Below are 18,640 nucleotides of genomic sequence, written 5' to 3'. Positions count from 1 at the left end.
AACAGTGAAAGTGAGTCTTTTGTCATTGTCCTGGCTAGTTTCCTGCCAACTTGATATAAGTCATCAAAATGGAAGAAACCTCAATTGAGAAAAATGCCTCCATAAGATCCAGCTATAGGGCATTTTCTTAATTAATAAATGTTGGAGGAGGGTCCAGCCCACTGTGCATGGTGCCACGGCTGGGCTGATGGTCCTGGGTTCTATAAGTAAGCAGGCTGAGCAAGCCAAGGGGAGCAAGCCAGTAAGCAGCAGTCTTCCATGGCCTCTGCATCAGCTCCTGCTTCCAGGGTCTGCCCTGCCTGAGTTCTTGTCCTGACTTCCTCTGATGATGAAGAGTGATTTGGAAACATAAGACAAATAAACCCTGTCCTCCCCAGGTTGCTTTGTTCATTCACTGCATTTCATCCCAGAATTAGAAGCGCTAGCTTGGACAGTCACCATCCCAGGCTGGCTTGAGTGCTACAGTCCGCCCAGTGGCAAACTGCAGAAACTGGAAGCAAGTCATTTTTTAGTAGTCCGAGGGGCTGTTAGTTCATCCCAGGGACAATGCCAGGAAGGATCTGGTGGCTACATGTTCAAGCTATGCTCTTTTCTGTCAGCCATATGGTGTTAAAGCAGCCTAGTCTGAAAGAACCCAAATCAGTGTTAATATTAGTCCTATATTAAAATCAGTAATATTAGGGGAAACTAAAATATTTTTGGATACATTGTACTTCATTCAATCTTCATTATAACTTTATGAATTGAGTGCTATATTAGTTTTGTTCTATATTTAAAGGAATGGGGCATTGAGAAATTGAAATTTTGTTCGAAGTCACAGAGATAAGAAAGGCTAATTTGGGGGGTTTAAACCAGTTGTTTGCCCTTGATACTTGAGTGTGTATGTGTGTGTTGCACGAGTACCAGTGTGCTCAGAGGTCATTCTCAGGTGTCATTCCTTAGGAAGCCATTTACCTTGATCTTTGAAACAAAGTCTGACATGGGACCTGGGACTCTTATGCTTAGACTAAGCTGCCTGCCCAGAAAGGCCCAGGGCATTGTCTGTATCTGCCTCCCCAGGGCTGGGATTACAAGCCTGTGCCTCCACAGCTACCCTTGGGAATGTGGCTCTTAGTACTGACTTTATTGGTTGTGTAAATTCATAGCCATCCTCATCCTTATCAGCTGTCTGAGAAGATAATCTAAAAGAGGCTCAAAGCTGCATGCATAAATATTTCCATTGAAGTTTTCCAGACCATTGTAGCCCAAGGAAACAATGTCATCTGTGGTTTACTTCAATGAATTGAATACTTGGTCCATGGGAGGCTAGATGCAAATAAAAATGATAATTATAAAATTTGCATCGAAAGCTAAGCAATAAAGAATAGAAATAAACTGAATGATAACTCATGCCTGTAATCTCAGGAGGCTGAGGCAGGAGGATTATCCCAGGTTAGCTCGAGAAATAGTGTGATACCTTGTCCTGCCATTTTGTTTTTGTTTAGATTTGGCACAATGTAGTGTCATCTGAGATAAGGGACCCTGGGCTTGCCGTCGTGGGCTGTATAAGAAAGCAAGCTGAGCAAGCCATGAGGTGCAAGCCAATAAGGAACACCTCAGTTTCTGCTTCAGTTCCTGCCGCTGAGGTCCCGCCTGAAGTTCCTGGCCTGACCTCCTTTGATGGTGGGCTGTGATGCAAAGCTATAAGCCAAATAAACCTTTTCCTCCCCAACTTGCTTTTAGTCATGATGTTTTTTCAGAGCAATAGAAACCCTAGCTAGGATAGACCTGTCTTAGAAAAACAAAAAGCAACAAACAAGATTCCAAACAAGCAAACAAAAAGGCTCTAAATGAAAACAAACAGTAAAGGAAACAATCTGTATACTTTGTAGTTAAAAACATCTTTTTTTTTTGATGTTTTTGAATCATGTTATTGAAAACTGGAAAGAGGTTTACAAAAGTAAAGCACTAACCTTTAATAATAGTAAGGGACCTCAGAAAAAGGTGGTTCATCCCACCAAATGGAGGCATTAAGTTCTTCAGAAGAGAATTAGAGGCATGCTGGAGGCACTGTGAACAGAAGTTGGTGTGTGTGTGTGTGTGTGTGTGTGTGTGTGTATGAATTTGTGTGTATATGTTTATGTGTACATGTTGTGTGTATATGTGCACATCTGTGTGTTTCTTCGTGTTTGTGGTATGTGTATGCATATATGTGTTTATGTGTGTGTGTGTGCATGCATGCATGCCTGTGTGTATACCAGTTAGCTCAGTAGTGGCAGAAAGGTAACTGTATGTGAGGGAGGCTTGTTATGGTTTGGACACAGTTCAGCCTCATCAGACCTGCAGCTGTTAGCCTGATCTTCAAGAAGTCTGAACTCTAGCCACTTCTCATCTCTCCTCCACTTTCCTTGCTTGGACCAACTTACTTTTCAACTTGAATAGACAAGTAGATCTGAGTACAGGTTCCCACAGCATCTCGGAAAGGGAAATCTTGACCCTGACTCTGGATCACTTAGGTCCCAGAGTTTCCACAAGGGTTTCTGTAGCTTGACAAGGCCATTGTCAGCATCTCCAAGGTGCAGGCGGAGCCATGCATGGGTCTAGATGGAGAAGCAGCTCAGACACACACCACACACACTTCTCTAGAGGAAGTGAGGTACGAATGAGTAAAGAACAGGAAGTGGCAAACATCAAGGTGTGAGAAGGGGAGAACTTCTCAGATGGCAGAGAAGTCATCACAGCTACGTTGTCTCCTCCCAGCCTTCATCCGTAGGTGTCCTTCAAGGGCCATGACTGAGGCTTTCAGGTGAGATCACATTACAGCTTTCTGTCTACTTGAGTTTGGGCAATCCACTTAACTTTTCTGATCCTCTGATTCTTTAAGTAGCATTAGCCCATCCTCCAGCACAGAATTAACTGCGGTATCCTGAGAGAGCTCTTCTCTGGGTGTCTGCTGGTAACATTAATAATGAACTCCACGTTCTGTGTTGCTTGGGGCCCTGTAAAAGTACTCACAGTGTAGCCTGTCTCAGAGTGCAAAGCATTACCAGAATGTAGCCTTAACCCTGCCATTATTTCATCAAGAGCCAAGAGAAGCTCACTTATTTCCCCCGAGGGAGTGGTGTGAGGGGGCTGTCCTGAGCCTGCACTGGAGCCTCCCATCCAGTCACCAGGCTGCAAGTCAGTGAGAGTAGAGACATATCTGGGGCCTGAATGAGGCCACCGGGAGCTAACACTCTGTGGGTGGGGGAAGAGAAAGGGGCAAACCCAGTCTGAGGAGGTAGCAGACTGAGCAGCAAGAACCAAGTGCAGAGGAAAGGGCGAGTTTCAAGCTCTCCAAAACAGGCACATGTAGTCTGTAAGTCACGGGAGGGGATTCCATACCAGAGACAGGTCTGCAGGGGACGTGAGAAGCTGAGGGATGGTGGTGAAGATGGAGGCCGAGAGGGCAGAGAAGGGGATATATGATGGAGCATTCTGATCATCATTTTGGCAGGATCCAGAATCCTTGAACCTTGGAAACAAACCTCTGGTCATGCTTTGAGGGGTTTATAGATTCAGTGGCTTGAGCTAGAAAGAGCCCCTGTGGAATATGAACAAGAAACCATGCTGAGCACTAACATGTGTCTCCGCGTCCTGACTCCAGATGCGACGTGACCACTGTTCCCTGCTCCCATTGCTGCATCTAGAACTGTTCTGTGTGTCACACCTTCCCAGTCACAGGGAGCTGAATACACAAAACTTAGGCCAGAGTGCACACTTCCTTCCTGAAGATGTTTTTTGTCACCTGGGTAGTCATGGTAACAAGCAACCAAGAAAGAAAGAAGCAATTGGGCATGTGATAGAGGAGCAATTTCTGAGAGAATGAGAGCACCCCATCTTTCTCCTGCTTCCCACACGTGCACCATCACGGCACAGCACAGGCATATTGGTGATTTCTTCATGGAATGAAGCAAGGCTCTTTCTGGTTTATTTGTCTGAAGAGGTATAGGACCTCCCTTCCACCATCCTGGGTGTTCTTGTTTCACAACCTTTCTATTTACAAACAGGGATAGGCAGGGAAAACGCATAGCCTCGTCTGACTGGAAACGGGACAGAAGTGGCTCCCGAGAAGGCGTGGCTTTTGTATAAAAACCACCAAAGCTGATTTTGTTATATGGACTTTCCCTCCAACCTCTCCTAGTTCTCTTGCTCTCATAAATGACAAGGAAAGATTAGCTAAGCTTATTGACACATAGGCGAAGGGGACTGGCCTTCTTTAGGCTCAGATGACACACTGAGGTACCAGCTAACAGAAAATGATCAGCAGGAAGCCCTCAAAAGGACATCATAGGTAGTAGACCTTTTATATAGTGGTCTATCTATTTTTATGTTACTTATATAAAGCCTCACTGAAAAAATTAAAACAACAATAAGAGTAAATTTATTATGTATGCATAAATTTATTATGTATGTATAAATTATCAAAGAATGGACATTTTTAATGAATAAGGAATAAAATGACCAATGATGTAATGAGATTGTGATTATGTTAAGTAGCCTGTATCTCATAGAGACACATCGTGAAATTGTCACAGATTAAAAGATGCCATGTTTGCGGAGCATTTAGAAAGAATCCACCTGTGAGGAAGGAAGCAAAAGACGCTCACTGGTAAAATTGGCAAAATGTGCATCATCATGAACCTGGCAGTTGACGCTCTGGGACTCATTATCCATTTCTTTACCTGTGTAGTTATTGGGCTTTTCCATACTTGTGAGCTTTTATTTTCTGTTTCTACCTTCCTTTGGTGTTCTCCTCCATTAAGCTTTCCTTTATTTAAGGGAAAAGTTCATCGGTAAGTTCACACTATCTTCTGTCATTTTCCTGCCCGCTTGCCCCTCCCACCTGTCTTCCTTTTCCTCCGCCCTTCTTCTGGTTTCAGAGACCAACCCCAGGTTGTCTTACACGAGGTTGTGGCTCTGAGACTCACTTCTGGCCAATGGTCTGTAAGCGGAAGTGATGGTCTCACTAGCAGACATAGCCCATGGAAGCTTCACAAAGGGGATTTCACTGTTTTTTTTTTTCTTCTACCACATGAGTGTAGAATGGTCTATGGTTTTTCTTGCTTTAGGGTCTTGACTACTGTAGGCTAATGTGATGCTTATGATTTCCTAGCCCACACATAAAGCGCAATTACCTTAGCATGGCAGGAATCATCTTTGGTCACTGTGTTAAATTACTGGAATGTTATTGAGGCATTACCAAGACCATTCTAACTGATCCAATTTAATCCTCTCTCATGATCAGATTTTTCACTGTGCTCAGGATCCAGCTCATGCTATCGTACACGCCAGGCAATGGCTCTGCCACTGAGCTACCCCACCTAGCACTTGTGTTACCATTTTTGCATCCTGCAAACCCAATGTACATTATTAATCCACCAAGGAACTTTTACCCATTGTGTAAAGTCTCAGTGTCCTTCTTATAACATGACCTAAGAAGTCACCATGAGCTTTTAGGCCTCACCTATTTAAAGTCTTTCCATTGCAACTATCGTTGAATCCAAGCCTCCCACCATGGCCTACAACGCTAGCTAATGTTTGTTTCATCTCTCTTCTCCAGCCACATGAACTTTGTCTGCCTCCAAACCAACTAGAACCCTCACAGCAAGCCTTTACATTTGCAGTGAACTTTGACAAAATTTTCCCTAATTTTTGTGCAAATGTGGCTCAAGCCATCACCCTTTCAGACCAACCTGCCCCAGATAATTATACCCTGGGCCCATTTCCTCAACGATAAAGAGAATCTAGCCAGTCTTTGAGCTGTGGGAGCACTAGTATCTAGAGTAGGGCCTGGAATATAGAGGTGATTGCAAAATACTCTTGACCTAATGAAGACCCTGGCACGCCAGCATGCATCTCAGCCATTTTCTTGGAGGAGAGAAGGCAGGCTTCCTTCATCTTTGTCTCGCCTTTGCACTGCACACAGATGCACTCCGGTTGGTGACAGAATCTGTCACATTCCCATTTGATGACTGGAAAGCTTTATTTTCCTTCAAGTCTTGTTGATTTTATCCCCTCCTTTTATCCTCTACCTTCTTATACAATCACAACCACACTCCACATAGATATCTTTCTTCCTCTCTCCTCCCCCCTCCTGCCCACATCCTTTCTTGAGTTTAGTTCAACAAATCTCTTTGTCAGCCATGCAGCACCATCTAGATTCAGACTTCTGAGATCAGAGAATGGTATCCAGCAACGATACAGGCTTTGGCCTGGCTTCTCCTAGTCCTTTTCCTTTTTCATAAGTATTGATGTTAAGCCCCATCAGGTCTTGGCTGGAGGCTTACGCCTCTGCATCGGAGCCCAGAAGTTCTACCCTTTGGGTGTTTCGAAAAGAAGCTGTTACTGTCTGCCAGGTGGAAGGTTTTTCCTTTGAAATAGATTATTAGGCATGTCCAGGCAGAAAGGGGCTCTCTGACAAAGGCTTTGGAAGACAGAAGATCTGCTACTCATTTGGATCAGCTTGCAACTGTAGGCAAATCACTCTGGAATCTAGTTTCTGTCACAGTACAGGAAAGATAATGAAATTCTTTGGGTAGAATGTGACAATGTTAGGAGAGCTGGGAGGGAGCCAAGTCACAAAAGGAGCAAGAGAAGACCTATGCTGTACAGTCAAATCCTGAGGTTCAGACCCAGGAATGGGAGTCTCTAGATGAACTTGAGCCTCTTTACCATTCTGTAGGTGGAGTTATAGTCTCATATTCATTAAGCCTTTCTGGTTATAGGTAACAGAAACTAGTGTGGGCTAACAGAGGCAGAATGAAGGGAATTAGTGAGAAGGATTTGGGTGCCCCGCAGCAACCAAGAAACCTGCGAAGTGTCAGAACTGAGGGCATATTTTCTGCTACACACTGCCTTATTTTTTCTCCTGTCTCTCCATAAACAAGGTTGGAGGTATATAGCTGTCCACTATCCTTTTAAGCTTGTGTTATGTAAGTTCAGCTACATGGCACTTCCAAATTTCATGAACAGCTCTAACATGGCTAGACTTGGATCAGGCTGGGCCACTGGGATCATTCAGCCATGCTCATGGAAAATAGGGAGTCACATCATAAAGTTACAGAGTCAGGAACTAATTTTCAGGATCAGAGAAGGAACAAAATTAAGGAAAATTTGTTAAGTAAAATAAAGGTGTGAATCAGTTATCTGACCTTTCAAGATTCAAGGAGTTTTGTTTGTTTAAATCTGTAAAGTAATAATCAACTGTCAATAGGGTTTCTGTGACAATTAGATAACATTGGGTTAACTGTGGTAAGACTAACTTTTACAAGTCTGACAATAATGGTGTTTATGGTGACAGAAAATGGTGGTAATGGTAGTTGTGATAATGGCAGTGATGTTGCCAATGACAGTAATGACAGTGTATATGATGGTGTGATATTAGCTTTGTCAACTTGATACAACCTAGAACCAGCTAAGAAGAGTTTCAAATAGGAGTTGTCTACACTGATTTGCTCTATGGAATGTCTGTAGAGGGTTGTATTAATAAGTTAGTTGATATAAGAAGACCCAGCCACTGTGAGTGACACCATTCCCTAGTCAGGGAGCCCTGAGTGGATAAATCAAGCTAAGCAAGAGCATGCAAGCAAGAAGGCAAATGACCATGTACACAGTCGTTGCCCTCTGCTCTTGACTGTGGATGATATGACTAGCTGTTTGATTCTCTGCCTTCTTCACAATGATGGACTATGACCTAGAACTATAAGTGGAAAGGAATCCCTTTCTCTCCAAGTTGCTTTTTCTCAGTGTATTTTGTCATAGCAACAGAGACAAAAGCAGGACACTGGTAATGATTTCATGGCAGTCATGATAGTAGTGATGTTGATAGAATTGGTGGTGGTGGCGGTGATGGCAATTGTTGTGGTGATGAGGGAATTGTTATGACTGATTATTTAAAAACAAAGAATGTATAAAATGTGCCCACTCTTTAGTATTTGTACAATGCATTCAAATCCTATCCTCAAATATTCACACTTCTAAGTTGGTTACCAAGCAGTTCTGGGGCTGCGCACTCTTTTCTTAGCCCCAAATGTTCTATGTGAAAGCCACTTTGTGACTGACATGGCCAATTTAGAATCTAGTCTCCTCTGTCCCCTTAGCATTCCCAGGGTGCTGTAGTCACAGCAACTACTTGGTTTGCCATAATTTGAAAGCTTTATTAATACTAAAGGCCCAACTCTGTGGTCACGTCTAGCTAAATAATAGCCATTCAAAGCTATTTATGTATCATAAAGTTTCACTCATCCCTAGTTACCAGTTTGTTAGACTCCACAAATGATTATTTCATGAGAGTTTCTCACTATTGCTCATTTGCTTGCATAGAATTCACCTGTGACTGTGAACTAAGAATGAATTCTATTGAGAGTTTAATATTAACCAGAATGATTTTTTAACCCATACCTTGACAGACCAATTCTTGTCTCTGAAATGGTGTTCAATGTTTGTTCCATCCCATGATCCATCTGTGGGTCTCTCAGCCTTGCCTTTCATATTTCCACTCACACTTGGTCTATTTGGTCTAGATTTTTAATTTTCTTTGCTTAAGAAGAAGAGATTTATTATCACTCATCAGAAGCCATCATTCTATAGGAATGTCTCATTTGCTCATGTGAACAGGTTTCCCTGCAGGCTGATAAACAGGCCACGTTACAGAAAGTGCTGCCTGAGTGAGCCCAGCAATCCTCAAGTTGCCTAAATGGATCTACCTATGAGTTCATGTGACTTCCGAAACACCCCATAAGCTGTGATGGGAAAAAAGAAAGCAGCAATCACTCCTGCATTTGTACAGTGCTTATTTATGGATCATGATAGATAAAGCCAGAGACTTGGAATATGTCAGCTACTGCAATTGATGGATCCACCAAGCAGGCACCCCAGAGGGGGATCCTTATATCTTATTTTTCTCAGTATGCCTAAGCTCTGAAACGTTCTCCTCACCCTCCTTTTGAACCCAAATTTCCCAGAGGTAACATCGCTGATGCTCAGACTTGGGCTTTCTCAGCCCAAAGCTGATGACTGCATTCTGGCTTCTTTCCAAATCCTGTGATCTCATGACAAGCCCCACCAATTCAAGCTCTCCGGTTCAGTTTCCCATATCCATGTTTTGGCATACAAAAGATGACCGAGGGAATGCATAGCTGATAGCAAATGCCTAAAGTAAGTTATTTTAAGGATTATCAGTTTTGTATAGAGGTGCAAAGGAAAAGATGGACAAGACCCGGTGGCCCATGGTATGAACGAGGTGTTTAAAATCGAGGTGACAGGAAACCCAGAGATAATCCAGGAATTCCCAAGGGCTAGCCTGATATAGTCTATTATTGAAGATGAGTCATTTGTGGCACCAGGGCAAGCTGTCTCAGCCCCTTGCTCAACTATCGGGAAGAGACACAAGCCCTTCCCCTCTGGGAGAAAAATCCTAATAATAATTTCTACAGAATTTGCATGTCTCTCTACAGCTTGCAAAGCATTTTCAGTCAGTCCCCCGCCCCCATCTTCCACCACACACCTTTGGGTAGTATTGTTACTAACAAAGCAGGGTCTGGGGTTGGTTTTGTTTTTCTTTCTGCTTTGTTTGTTTGTTTGTTTGTTTGTTTGTTTTTCAGAATCTTTTGTCAAAATGAACTCTCTCATGGCATTCTGATATATAAGACTGACCATGTCATGTAGGCTGAGGGACAAGTGAAGAACATAACTCACTGTGAATTCTCCGCTCTGGCCTCTATGTCCTTTTCTGAAGGGCTTCCAAAGGAACCCCTGGGTTCCACAAAAAAAAAAAAAAATCATTGCTAGTAGCTACCTGTTTCCCTCTTTCCTTCCAAATAAAATATGACAAAGATCTTGAACACAACTGTGTTCATCCATAGTTTGCTGAACTCACTAGGATATTTACTCTAAGAGATGGAGGCCTTTATAATTTGTAACAAATTGTCTCTAGATCTCAAACAACAGAGTGGCTAGCTCTTTTCACCTACTGGTAAATTCTAAAGTGCTTTGTATTCACATGAGGCCAAGAGAGGTGCCTTCTCCATCTCAGAAAGGCAGAGCCTTGAGTCAGGCAGCCCTGCCAGGCACAGACTGGCCAGGGAGTGGTCTAGTGAGTCCACAGCCCTATCTATCGCTGCTCTCAATGTCTTTAAAATTGCTACCACAATGTTCCCCCTAACTGAAAAGCCCAGAATGAAGTTGTGAAGGGCACATAACACTGTGAATTAACTAAATGCCACTTCACTGTCCTTGCATGTGGATAAGACAGTAAATTTATGTGTGTTTTAACATAAAAATCATTTTTAAAACTTTCAATGGCTCTTGGTTTTCTACAAGACCAAGTTCAAAGCTCCTTGACGTTTACAACCTGGCCCCTGAAGAGTTAGTTCTCTAGTCATCTTTCCTGTTGTGTACGCTCAGTCTCTCCATCTGATTCAATATTCAATATTCTAATATTCTAGAATCTTATATTCAAGCCTTTCATATATGTATATGTGTATATGTATCATACAAAATATGCATGTGTACAGACATGCATGCATACACATATCCAATGTTTAAGAGATGCAAGGCTTTCAAAGCTGTTGCCTCCTCGTCAATCCTATGAAGTGAATACTACTATTAAACCCGTTTTTGTATTTGGGGAAATGGAGGCACATAAAAGCCCTTTGCCTATCTAGAGGCCATAAAGTAGTAAGCAGTCAGAACAGGATTGATGTGTATATTTCCAGGGATTCTAGTTTTGAATGCCAGCTACTCTTCAATAAGAGAATCCTTGTGGGGGCCCTGTCCCTGCAATTTCTCAAGAATTCCTTTTCTTTCCATACCTTGGGCCAAAGTATCATCTTTCTTGGGATGTCTCATTAGTGTTTCCAAGAAAATATTGTGACTTCTTTCTTCAGATTCCAGGACTGGTAGCATCCTAAACACACACACACACACACACACCACTCAGACACACACACCACTCAGACACACACACACACACACACACAGAGAGAGAGAGAGAGAGAGAGAGAGAGAGAGAGAGAGATTTTCCTTATCAACAGATCACTTCCAGAAAACCTAAGCTTCATATGAAACCTTCAGAAGATGAATTCTCTTATGTAAAATGGCCCAGTATTTGTATATAACCTACACATATTCTTCTAACCACTGCTTGATACTTGCAGTACCTACAAAGTGGAATGTAGTGTATTGTATATGTCACACAAAGCAGGTAAGTTGTATGGTTCATAAAATAATGAAAAGCAGAAAGCTTGTAGATACTCAGAACAAATGCAATTCTTATGAATATTTTTAGTCTATAGGTATAAAAGGCTGGCTGAAAATAAAATGATTATTTTTAATCATTTTAGTAGTTATTAAATGTGTGTGTGTGCGAGCACGCGCGTGCATTTACACTATGGCACACATAGACAGGCCTGTGAAAAGCAGAGGACAACTTACCTAAGTCACCATGTGGGTTCCAAGGATCTAACTTGGGTCACATGTTTGGCAGCAAGCACTTACCACTGAGCCATCTCTCCAGTCCCAGTTGTAGTTTTCCCGTATATTTTATATTGCAGGCAGCAGCTGGCCTGTGGCCGTGAGCAGTGCCTGGAGACAGAGACCAGGCTTTGCTTCTCTCGAAACCCTTGGGCACTCATTACGTGCTTGATGAATAAAAGGATGGACAGGTGGCTGTGTACATTTCTCTCACTCACTCTTCCAGTTTCTTTCAGTAAATCCCAAACTATCATTTTCCCTCAGAAATTCTGGCACGATTCATTCCAGGTCCTGCCATGGCCATGCCTTCTGTGTTTCTCATTCGGCAAGGAGTCCACTCAGATTTAGTTCACATTAAAAATAAGCAGAGCTTTTGATAGCCAAATTGCATCTTGCAGGGTATTAGAACCACCATTAGAACTGTGGTTTTAAATACGATTTCACCCGTATTTCAGCCTTGAAATATTTCCCTTGAAGACTATGCCAAAATACATCCCTCTTTGAGATTTATCAAGAAACAAAGGGGAATGTACTAAAGTTTGTATCAAAGAGAGTATAAAATGCAAACAAGAAAGAACAGTTAAATGTGTGAGTGGGTATGGGGAGGGGTGGACCGAGAGACAGGAAACGTGTCCATGCATTGGGATGGATGGGAAATATGATGAACGGATACGAGCTTAGGAGGGGTGTAAAAAGGATTTACGGAAAGGTGGGTGGAAGGTGTACAGATGAAGAGTACAAGAATTGGGAGATAGATTAGTATGGCTAGATTAGTGCATTTGCAGGAGGAAGATGGGTGGACAGAGGAATGGATGGGTGGATGTGTGATTTAAGGAACTGGTAGATATTTGAGAGCATGAATGAAATGTGTTGGGCATTCTTGGGTTTTCCCAAGCAAAGATCCGCTGAGCGGTTTGGACTTCTCTCAGAGGAAAAGAGAAAAGGACACTCCCACAAGTTCCCCACTTTTCAGTCCCCACCCTGGCCAGGAAGGCACTATCTACCCGGACAGATCTCTCTCTTTATTTTTTTTTCTCAGCTCCTCCCTAAAATAAGTCCAGCTTCCTGGGAAACCCAGTCTTTCCCTAGCCAGGTTCTCAGTTTAGTGGCAAAGGAGAACTGGAGGATTTTATTCAGAGGGGCGAGTCATTCTTCTTTATTCAGTCTTTCTCCTAGTCCCTGGCAGTGCTGCTCTTCATAGGCTGGCTGGCTGGGCCCCTGGGCGGGGGTGAGGGGGGTGGGGGGTGGGGGGGTGAGGTAGGAAGTCTGTGGAGTGGCCCTGGGGGACGTGGGCGCACGGGGGCGACAGACATTCTCATCAGCCCAGGAGAGCAGAACAGGGGCGCAGGGGCAGCAGGGAAAGCAGGCTGGTGTATCTTTAAACTTCCGTTGGCTGCTTAGTCACAGCCCCCTCGCTTTGGGTGTGTCCTGCGCGCGCTCCCTCCCTCTTAGGTCACTCTTTCAAAGCCTGGAATAAAAACCACAGCCAACTTCCGAGGCGGTCTCATTGCCCAGCGGCCCCCAGCCAGTGACAGGTTCCATTCCCCCTCGTTGGACCTCTCCCCGCGACCCTTTTCCAGAGGCGACTAGATCCCTCCGTTTCATCCTGCACACCATGGACAAGTTTTGGTGGCACACAGTTTGGGGACTTTGCCTCTTGCAGTTGAGCCTGGCACAGCAGCAGATCGGTGAGTGGCCCGCCAGCCTGGGCAGCGGGATGCGTAAGCGTGCTGCGCGGAGCGAGCGCCCCGAGGTCTCCAGCTGGATGCCTCTGGGTTGAATCGCCTGGAGAGGGACTGTAATGAATTGGGCTAGCAAAGCAAAGCTGGGGTTTGGGACTACTCTATGGGAAAGAGCTTGCGCTTGGGAAGTGCTGCTTTAGTGAAAGGAAAAGAGAACGGGAGAAGAAAGTTTGCTGGGCAGGTTGCCCGCCACAGATTTTGGGCGAGGTCCCCAATGCTTGCTGGAGCACATGGCTCAAAAGTAACTGTACTCTTGGATGCGCGCAGCCACTGTCCCAACTAAAAGGCTCTGGTGCTCAAGGTCTCCCCAAGCCAGGCTGGTTGTGCCAAGCCAGGCTGGTTGTGGCTAGCAGGTTGGAGCCAGGGACTGGGGCAGCGCTAGAGCAGGGAGCCATGGAACACCCCCCAAGGTGCTCACATAGCTGTAGGCCAGGAATTGGGCAATGAGCTTTTCAGAAAGGAGCCTCTGTAAGCTGAAGAGAGTGGATCCCGACTTAGACTAGTTTTCCAGCTCCTACAGCCAGTCCGCTTTGGTCCCCAACTGCATTATTTTAGCTTGTGGGAGTTTGAACTGGTTCTGTGTGAGGTTCCGAATGCTCCAAAGGTACCAGCATGGACCCAGGAGGACACCTAACAGGAGCAATCATTGGACCAGCCACCCAGTGCTTGCAGTGCCCTGGTTTTGCCAATCTAGGCAAAGTCAAACAGCAACAGGGTTCACATTCGCTGCCTGGCAGCTTCAGAGCAGGAGGGGATCTGTATCGGGGCAACAGGTGAACCTCACCAGTTCCTGATATCCCATGGAAATGAGGTTGGTGGCTCCGGTGGCTGTGGAGTGGAGGAGCTGAGGCCAAGTACTCAGGATGGCTTAATTCCAAGCATTTCCCTCCTTTATCTATATATGAACAGATAATTCCACGAAGGCTTTATCATCAGCATAGTTAATCTTCCTTTTAAGAAGTGCCAGCTAGGTCATTAAGTCAGCTCAAACTATAGTGAGTTCCTCTCAGCAAGAATTTATTAAATCCAGTTCTGGGGGTAAGGGAATGTCAAACTTTTTTTTTTTTTTTTAGACATGGTAGGTAGGGATTAGGAAATTGTACCTCCATTGTTGAATGTTAAATTTTGAATACTGATGCAGAAGTAATGCAAACAATAATAGCAAGACAACACTATTGGCCATTGTTTATGCCCTTTGCTGTGCCAGGCTTTATTTTAGGTAATTCACATATGCTATTTCATTTTATTCTCATGGTGATTTGTTGAGAAATGCCCCCCACACACACACACACATCAATAGGGAGACAGAGGCTCAGAGAGGTTAGGTGACTTCTTCTATTCACACAGCAAGGAGTGGTGCTGCGTGTTCCTTAAGCTCCACAGCTTAGACTGCCATGGGGTATCTAAAAGCCAGTGCTAGACAAAGTTGAAAAGACCCTCGGGACAGTGGCCAGCAGAGCTGCAGCGGAGGCTCCTGTGGGGAGCCAGAGCTCCTAGGGGCCATGGAAGGCAGAAACGGTCAGGATGGATGAGGGAAGGGCAGGGAACACCCTGGACGTGGCCTCAGAGGACTGAAGGAAGGTTGGGACACCTACTCCCACCTTTGTCGAGGCGAGGAGCAGAACTCCCACATTTTCCTGGCCGTCTCCCAGCTATTCTAAAAGGTCTACTCCCAGATACCCAAAGCCCTTCTGAACCCCCCTGGAGGCAGGTCCTGAGGCCATCAGGCTCCTTCTGCCTTGGGGTGTCTACCTTCCCGGTGTGGCTCCAGGACAAGTAGGGCAGGTGCCAGTAGTAGCAGCTACCTGGACCCCTGGCTTTCATGCCCTTGTCAAGGCATTGGAAAGGAAATGAGAGCCAGAAATGAGATGTGTCTTAGTACAGGATGTGTGTCTGGGCAGGCGGAGGGGAAGGAGAAAGGGGAGGGAGAGGAGACGCGTCATGATTGCCCCCTTCTGGGAGTGACTGGTTTGAGAAGATGATGATGAAGCATTGAGACTGGGCCAAGTTGGGGGAGGGGTGTAGGGGTGGAGTGCAGGGGGGATTTGGGAGGGGTGGAGTAAGAGAGGAAACCATCCCATGCTGTCTATGTCCAATGCTGTGTCAGAAGTCAAACAGTAGAGAAGTGGTGAGGCTGTCAGCAACTTCTCCCCCAGGGGAGAAAGAGGCCCTAGGTTGAAGGCAGAGGGGACAAGAGTCCACTTGTGTATCTCCTCTCCCTTTCCAAAGATCACGGCTAGGGATCTGCACCTCTATTGCTGTGAAAGATGGGGTTCATCTGAGAGTCGTGGGACTTGGGGGCAGCAGACGTGGCTCGGCTCCCACTGAGCTTGGGCAGCTAGAGTGTGGGCTAAGCCTTCCCCTGTGAAGACGCAAGGAAGTGAGCGCCAGCCTTGCTGAAGTGTTGCTATTCATTCAGTTATTCCCGGGTACAGCTATCTACTTCCAAAGCACAGTGAGGAGTTAATGTGTTGGCAGACTCTGGCAACTGAGGGGAAAAAAAATTCTATTTTCTGCCAATTTCCCCTTACGCGGGAAGGGATGCTGGGCCACACGAAATTCCTGCTCTATGACAGATCTCCTTCCATTCATTCCCTAAAAATTTCCTGATTCAATGTCATAGACTCAAAAATGGGAACTTTAAAGATCACTTAGGGAAAAAAAAAAAAAACCCTGCTTTTCCCCTAGAGGAAGCAGACCTTGGGGGACAGGGATTGGTGAGTTCCCTGCTCTGTTAAGGTGTGAGGACATCTTTCAAATACCTCAGTCTCCAAGTAGGAGCCCCACTGTTTCCCCTGAAGTGGTGAGGAGGAAGGTGTGGCCACGCTGGGGCGTGGCATAACATTTTTAACACCTTGAGTGCTACCTTACACACTCATCATAGTTTTGTGTTTTATGGCCCAATATATTCTGATTGAGTTTAAGAATAATGATCAGCATATCTTACCCTAAAGAAAAATGGCGCCCAAGACAGACATTCCTTGTTTCATATGACTCTTGAGCGTCACTGAAAAATTAGAATTACCCTATGTTTTCCTCTATCTATCTATCTAGCTAGCTATCCATTTATTTATTTTCATTCATTTATTCACTTTACATCCCAATTGCAGCATCCTCTCTCCTCCCAGTCTCCCCTCACACACTTCCTCCCCCACACCCTCTTCCCTTCTCTGAGAAGGGGGAGGCTCCCCCTGGGTACCAACCCGCCCTAGCACATCAAGTCACTCTAGGACTAGGCACATCCTCTCCAACTGAGGCCAGATAAGGCTGCCCAGTCAGGGGAAAGGGACCCACAGGCGACAGTAGGTTCAGGGACAGCTCCTGCTCTGGTTGTTTTGGGACCTGCACATCTGCTGCATACATGGGAGTCCAGCCTATGTTTTCTAGTTGGAGGTTCAGTCTCTGGGAGCCCCCAAGGGTCAGGCTATCTGGCTCTGTTGGTCTGCTTTTGAAGTTCTTATCCCAGAAGGACCCCTATTTTTAAAATCCTAGCATGATGCTATTGGATCTGAAACCCTTAAGAAGTGCCACTCACTGCTCTAATTCAGTTTAACAGTAGGTTTTCTTACATAGCCTTGCAATGACCACACACATTAAGACTTTCCTAGCCCCAAGGACACATGAGTAGAGTTGAGGTGTCCCATCATCTAACATCACCCCATCACTACCTTGGAGGATTCTGGAAATAGTGTGTGGTCTCTCACTGTTCCTGCCCCTTGTACTCAGCAGAGATCATGAACAGCCTCTCTTGCTTCTCTCCAGAAAGCTGTAGGCTCCTGGCTGCCCTGTCTTGCCCGCCTCTGTCCCATCTTTCCCAGGGCTCAGCCACAGCTGTTAGGAATGCCAACCTAGATATTTATTGCTAAAATAAGTTCGTTTCCTTATCAGAGTCCAGTTGCCCCTTTAGACATGCTCTCCTTTGTAGGCTTGGCAAAGAGGGAGAGGCTGCTCCTTACCTAAGAGACAAGTCAGGGCAATGCTCTTTGCCTGCAAATTAAGAAAGGCCCCACAGACACTCCTATGCTGCTCTCACAGGCATTTTGAATGCAATGACCCATAGAGAAATGCTGTTATATACTCTTTGGGTGGTTATAAATACCCACCCCATTTGAGGGGAAGTCTTGAAATTCCAGGCAGTGAGTTGGCATGGCTTTCTAGAGAAGTCACAGCTCTTGAACAAAAATCCACCGAGAACTTGGTAGGGCACATATGGCTACCCAACCAGGTAGACTCAGTTCTCCATTAAAAAACAAAACAAAACAAACAACAACAACAACAACAACAACAACAACAACGACAAAAACAGGAGGCATGTGTGTGTGTTGGGGGGTGGGGGATGGCTTCCCTAACAGCCTGACCTGGGGTTGCTTGCAGACAAAATATGGGCTACAGTAGTGTTTCATGAGGACCTCCATTTTAGCAACTCTAACCAGAGCGTGAGAGGGAAATGATTCTTGTGAAAGTGTAAGCAGGTGGCAGCTGTGTCCTGGCCCCGTGAAGGTTTCAAAGGGGATCTTCTCTACTTCAGAGAGAGATTCTTGGGGTTTACTTTGTGCTTCTGCTTGAATGAGGACACAAGAGTCTTTTAGGAGGGTCTTAAATTTAAGCCCAAATTTTCATTCATTTAGTGGTCTCACATATAGTTCCCTAGGGTGAAACTTGGTGACAATGTGTTTACCTAGCATACATGAAGTCCTGGGTTCAACCGTCATAACTGGAAAATCAAACAAGTAAACAAAAACCCTAAAGGTAAATAACCACAAGAAGAATAAAACCCAAAAGCCCATACTAGTTCCAAACAGGCCAGTAAGGATTTGGGGAGCCAGGACCATTAGTGAGAGATGGAAAAGGTGTTTCTGCTACTGGCCTTCTGGGCTACCCTGAGGGATTCCATCTAATCAAGGTTTAGGTCTCATTCACTTTTGTGGTACCAGATTCCAGTGCAGGCCCCCAATGAGGACCAGAAATGTTGGACTTAAAAGAGAGTCTGAAATAGAGAAATAAGAATTTTCACATATAGAGGCAGGTGGGCTGACATGTTGGATGTGCAAATATGTTTGTGTGTGTATGATAGCACACTGATAGCTCTGTCATTCTGCACAGGGCAGGGAGAAGGCTTGGCTGGACAACTGCTTACATAGGGGCTTCTATGTCATCTTCCCATGCAGAGAGTTTGTCTCTCTGTGCTTTTGGTGGCTGCTGGCTATGGAGCCGGTCTAAGGAGAGGGTTAGTGGATGGCTGGGGATGGGTTGATTACACCAAACTCACTCTTAAACCTCAAAATGAGACACTGTCCAGCACTGGTTGGCTTTGTGAGCTGCTGGTCTGGCACTGGGAGTCCTTGAGTCAGTGGCTCACAGGCCCTGTGATTCATACTTGCTTCTAGTAGGTGGGAGCAGCAGGG

At 45.1% G+C, this 18,640-nt stretch overlaps 1 protein-coding gene across 3 annotated transcripts in view; it reads left to right on the top strand.

Annotated features, from left to right (window-relative positions):
* The first annotated feature begins 12,874 nt into the window (after positions 1-12,874).
* Cd44 (CD44 molecule (Indian blood group)) overlaps positions 12,875-18,640 on the top strand; it is an 88,531-nt gene continuing 82,765 nt past the window's right edge. The window contains exon 1 of one of the 3 annotated variants that reach the window (XM_052183093.1): positions 12,875-13,181. In XM_052183093.1, the coding sequence (XP_052039053.1) occupies positions 13,109-13,181 (73 nt within the window). In that variant the 5' untranslated portion in view covers positions 12,875-13,108. The remainder of the gene's footprint in view (positions 13,182-18,640) is intronic. The other 2 variants (XM_052183091.1, XM_052183092.1) reach the window with 2 other exon arrangements.

This window comes from Apodemus sylvaticus, chromosome 5 (genome assembly GCF_947179515.1).
Source record: "Apodemus sylvaticus chromosome 5, mApoSyl1.1, whole genome shotgun sequence".
Taxonomy (NCBI): domain Eukaryota; kingdom Metazoa; phylum Chordata; class Mammalia; order Rodentia; family Muridae; genus Apodemus; species Apodemus sylvaticus.
The sequence above is the reverse complement of the archived record's forward strand: the minus strand, read 5'-3'. Positions and strand labels throughout refer to the sequence as shown.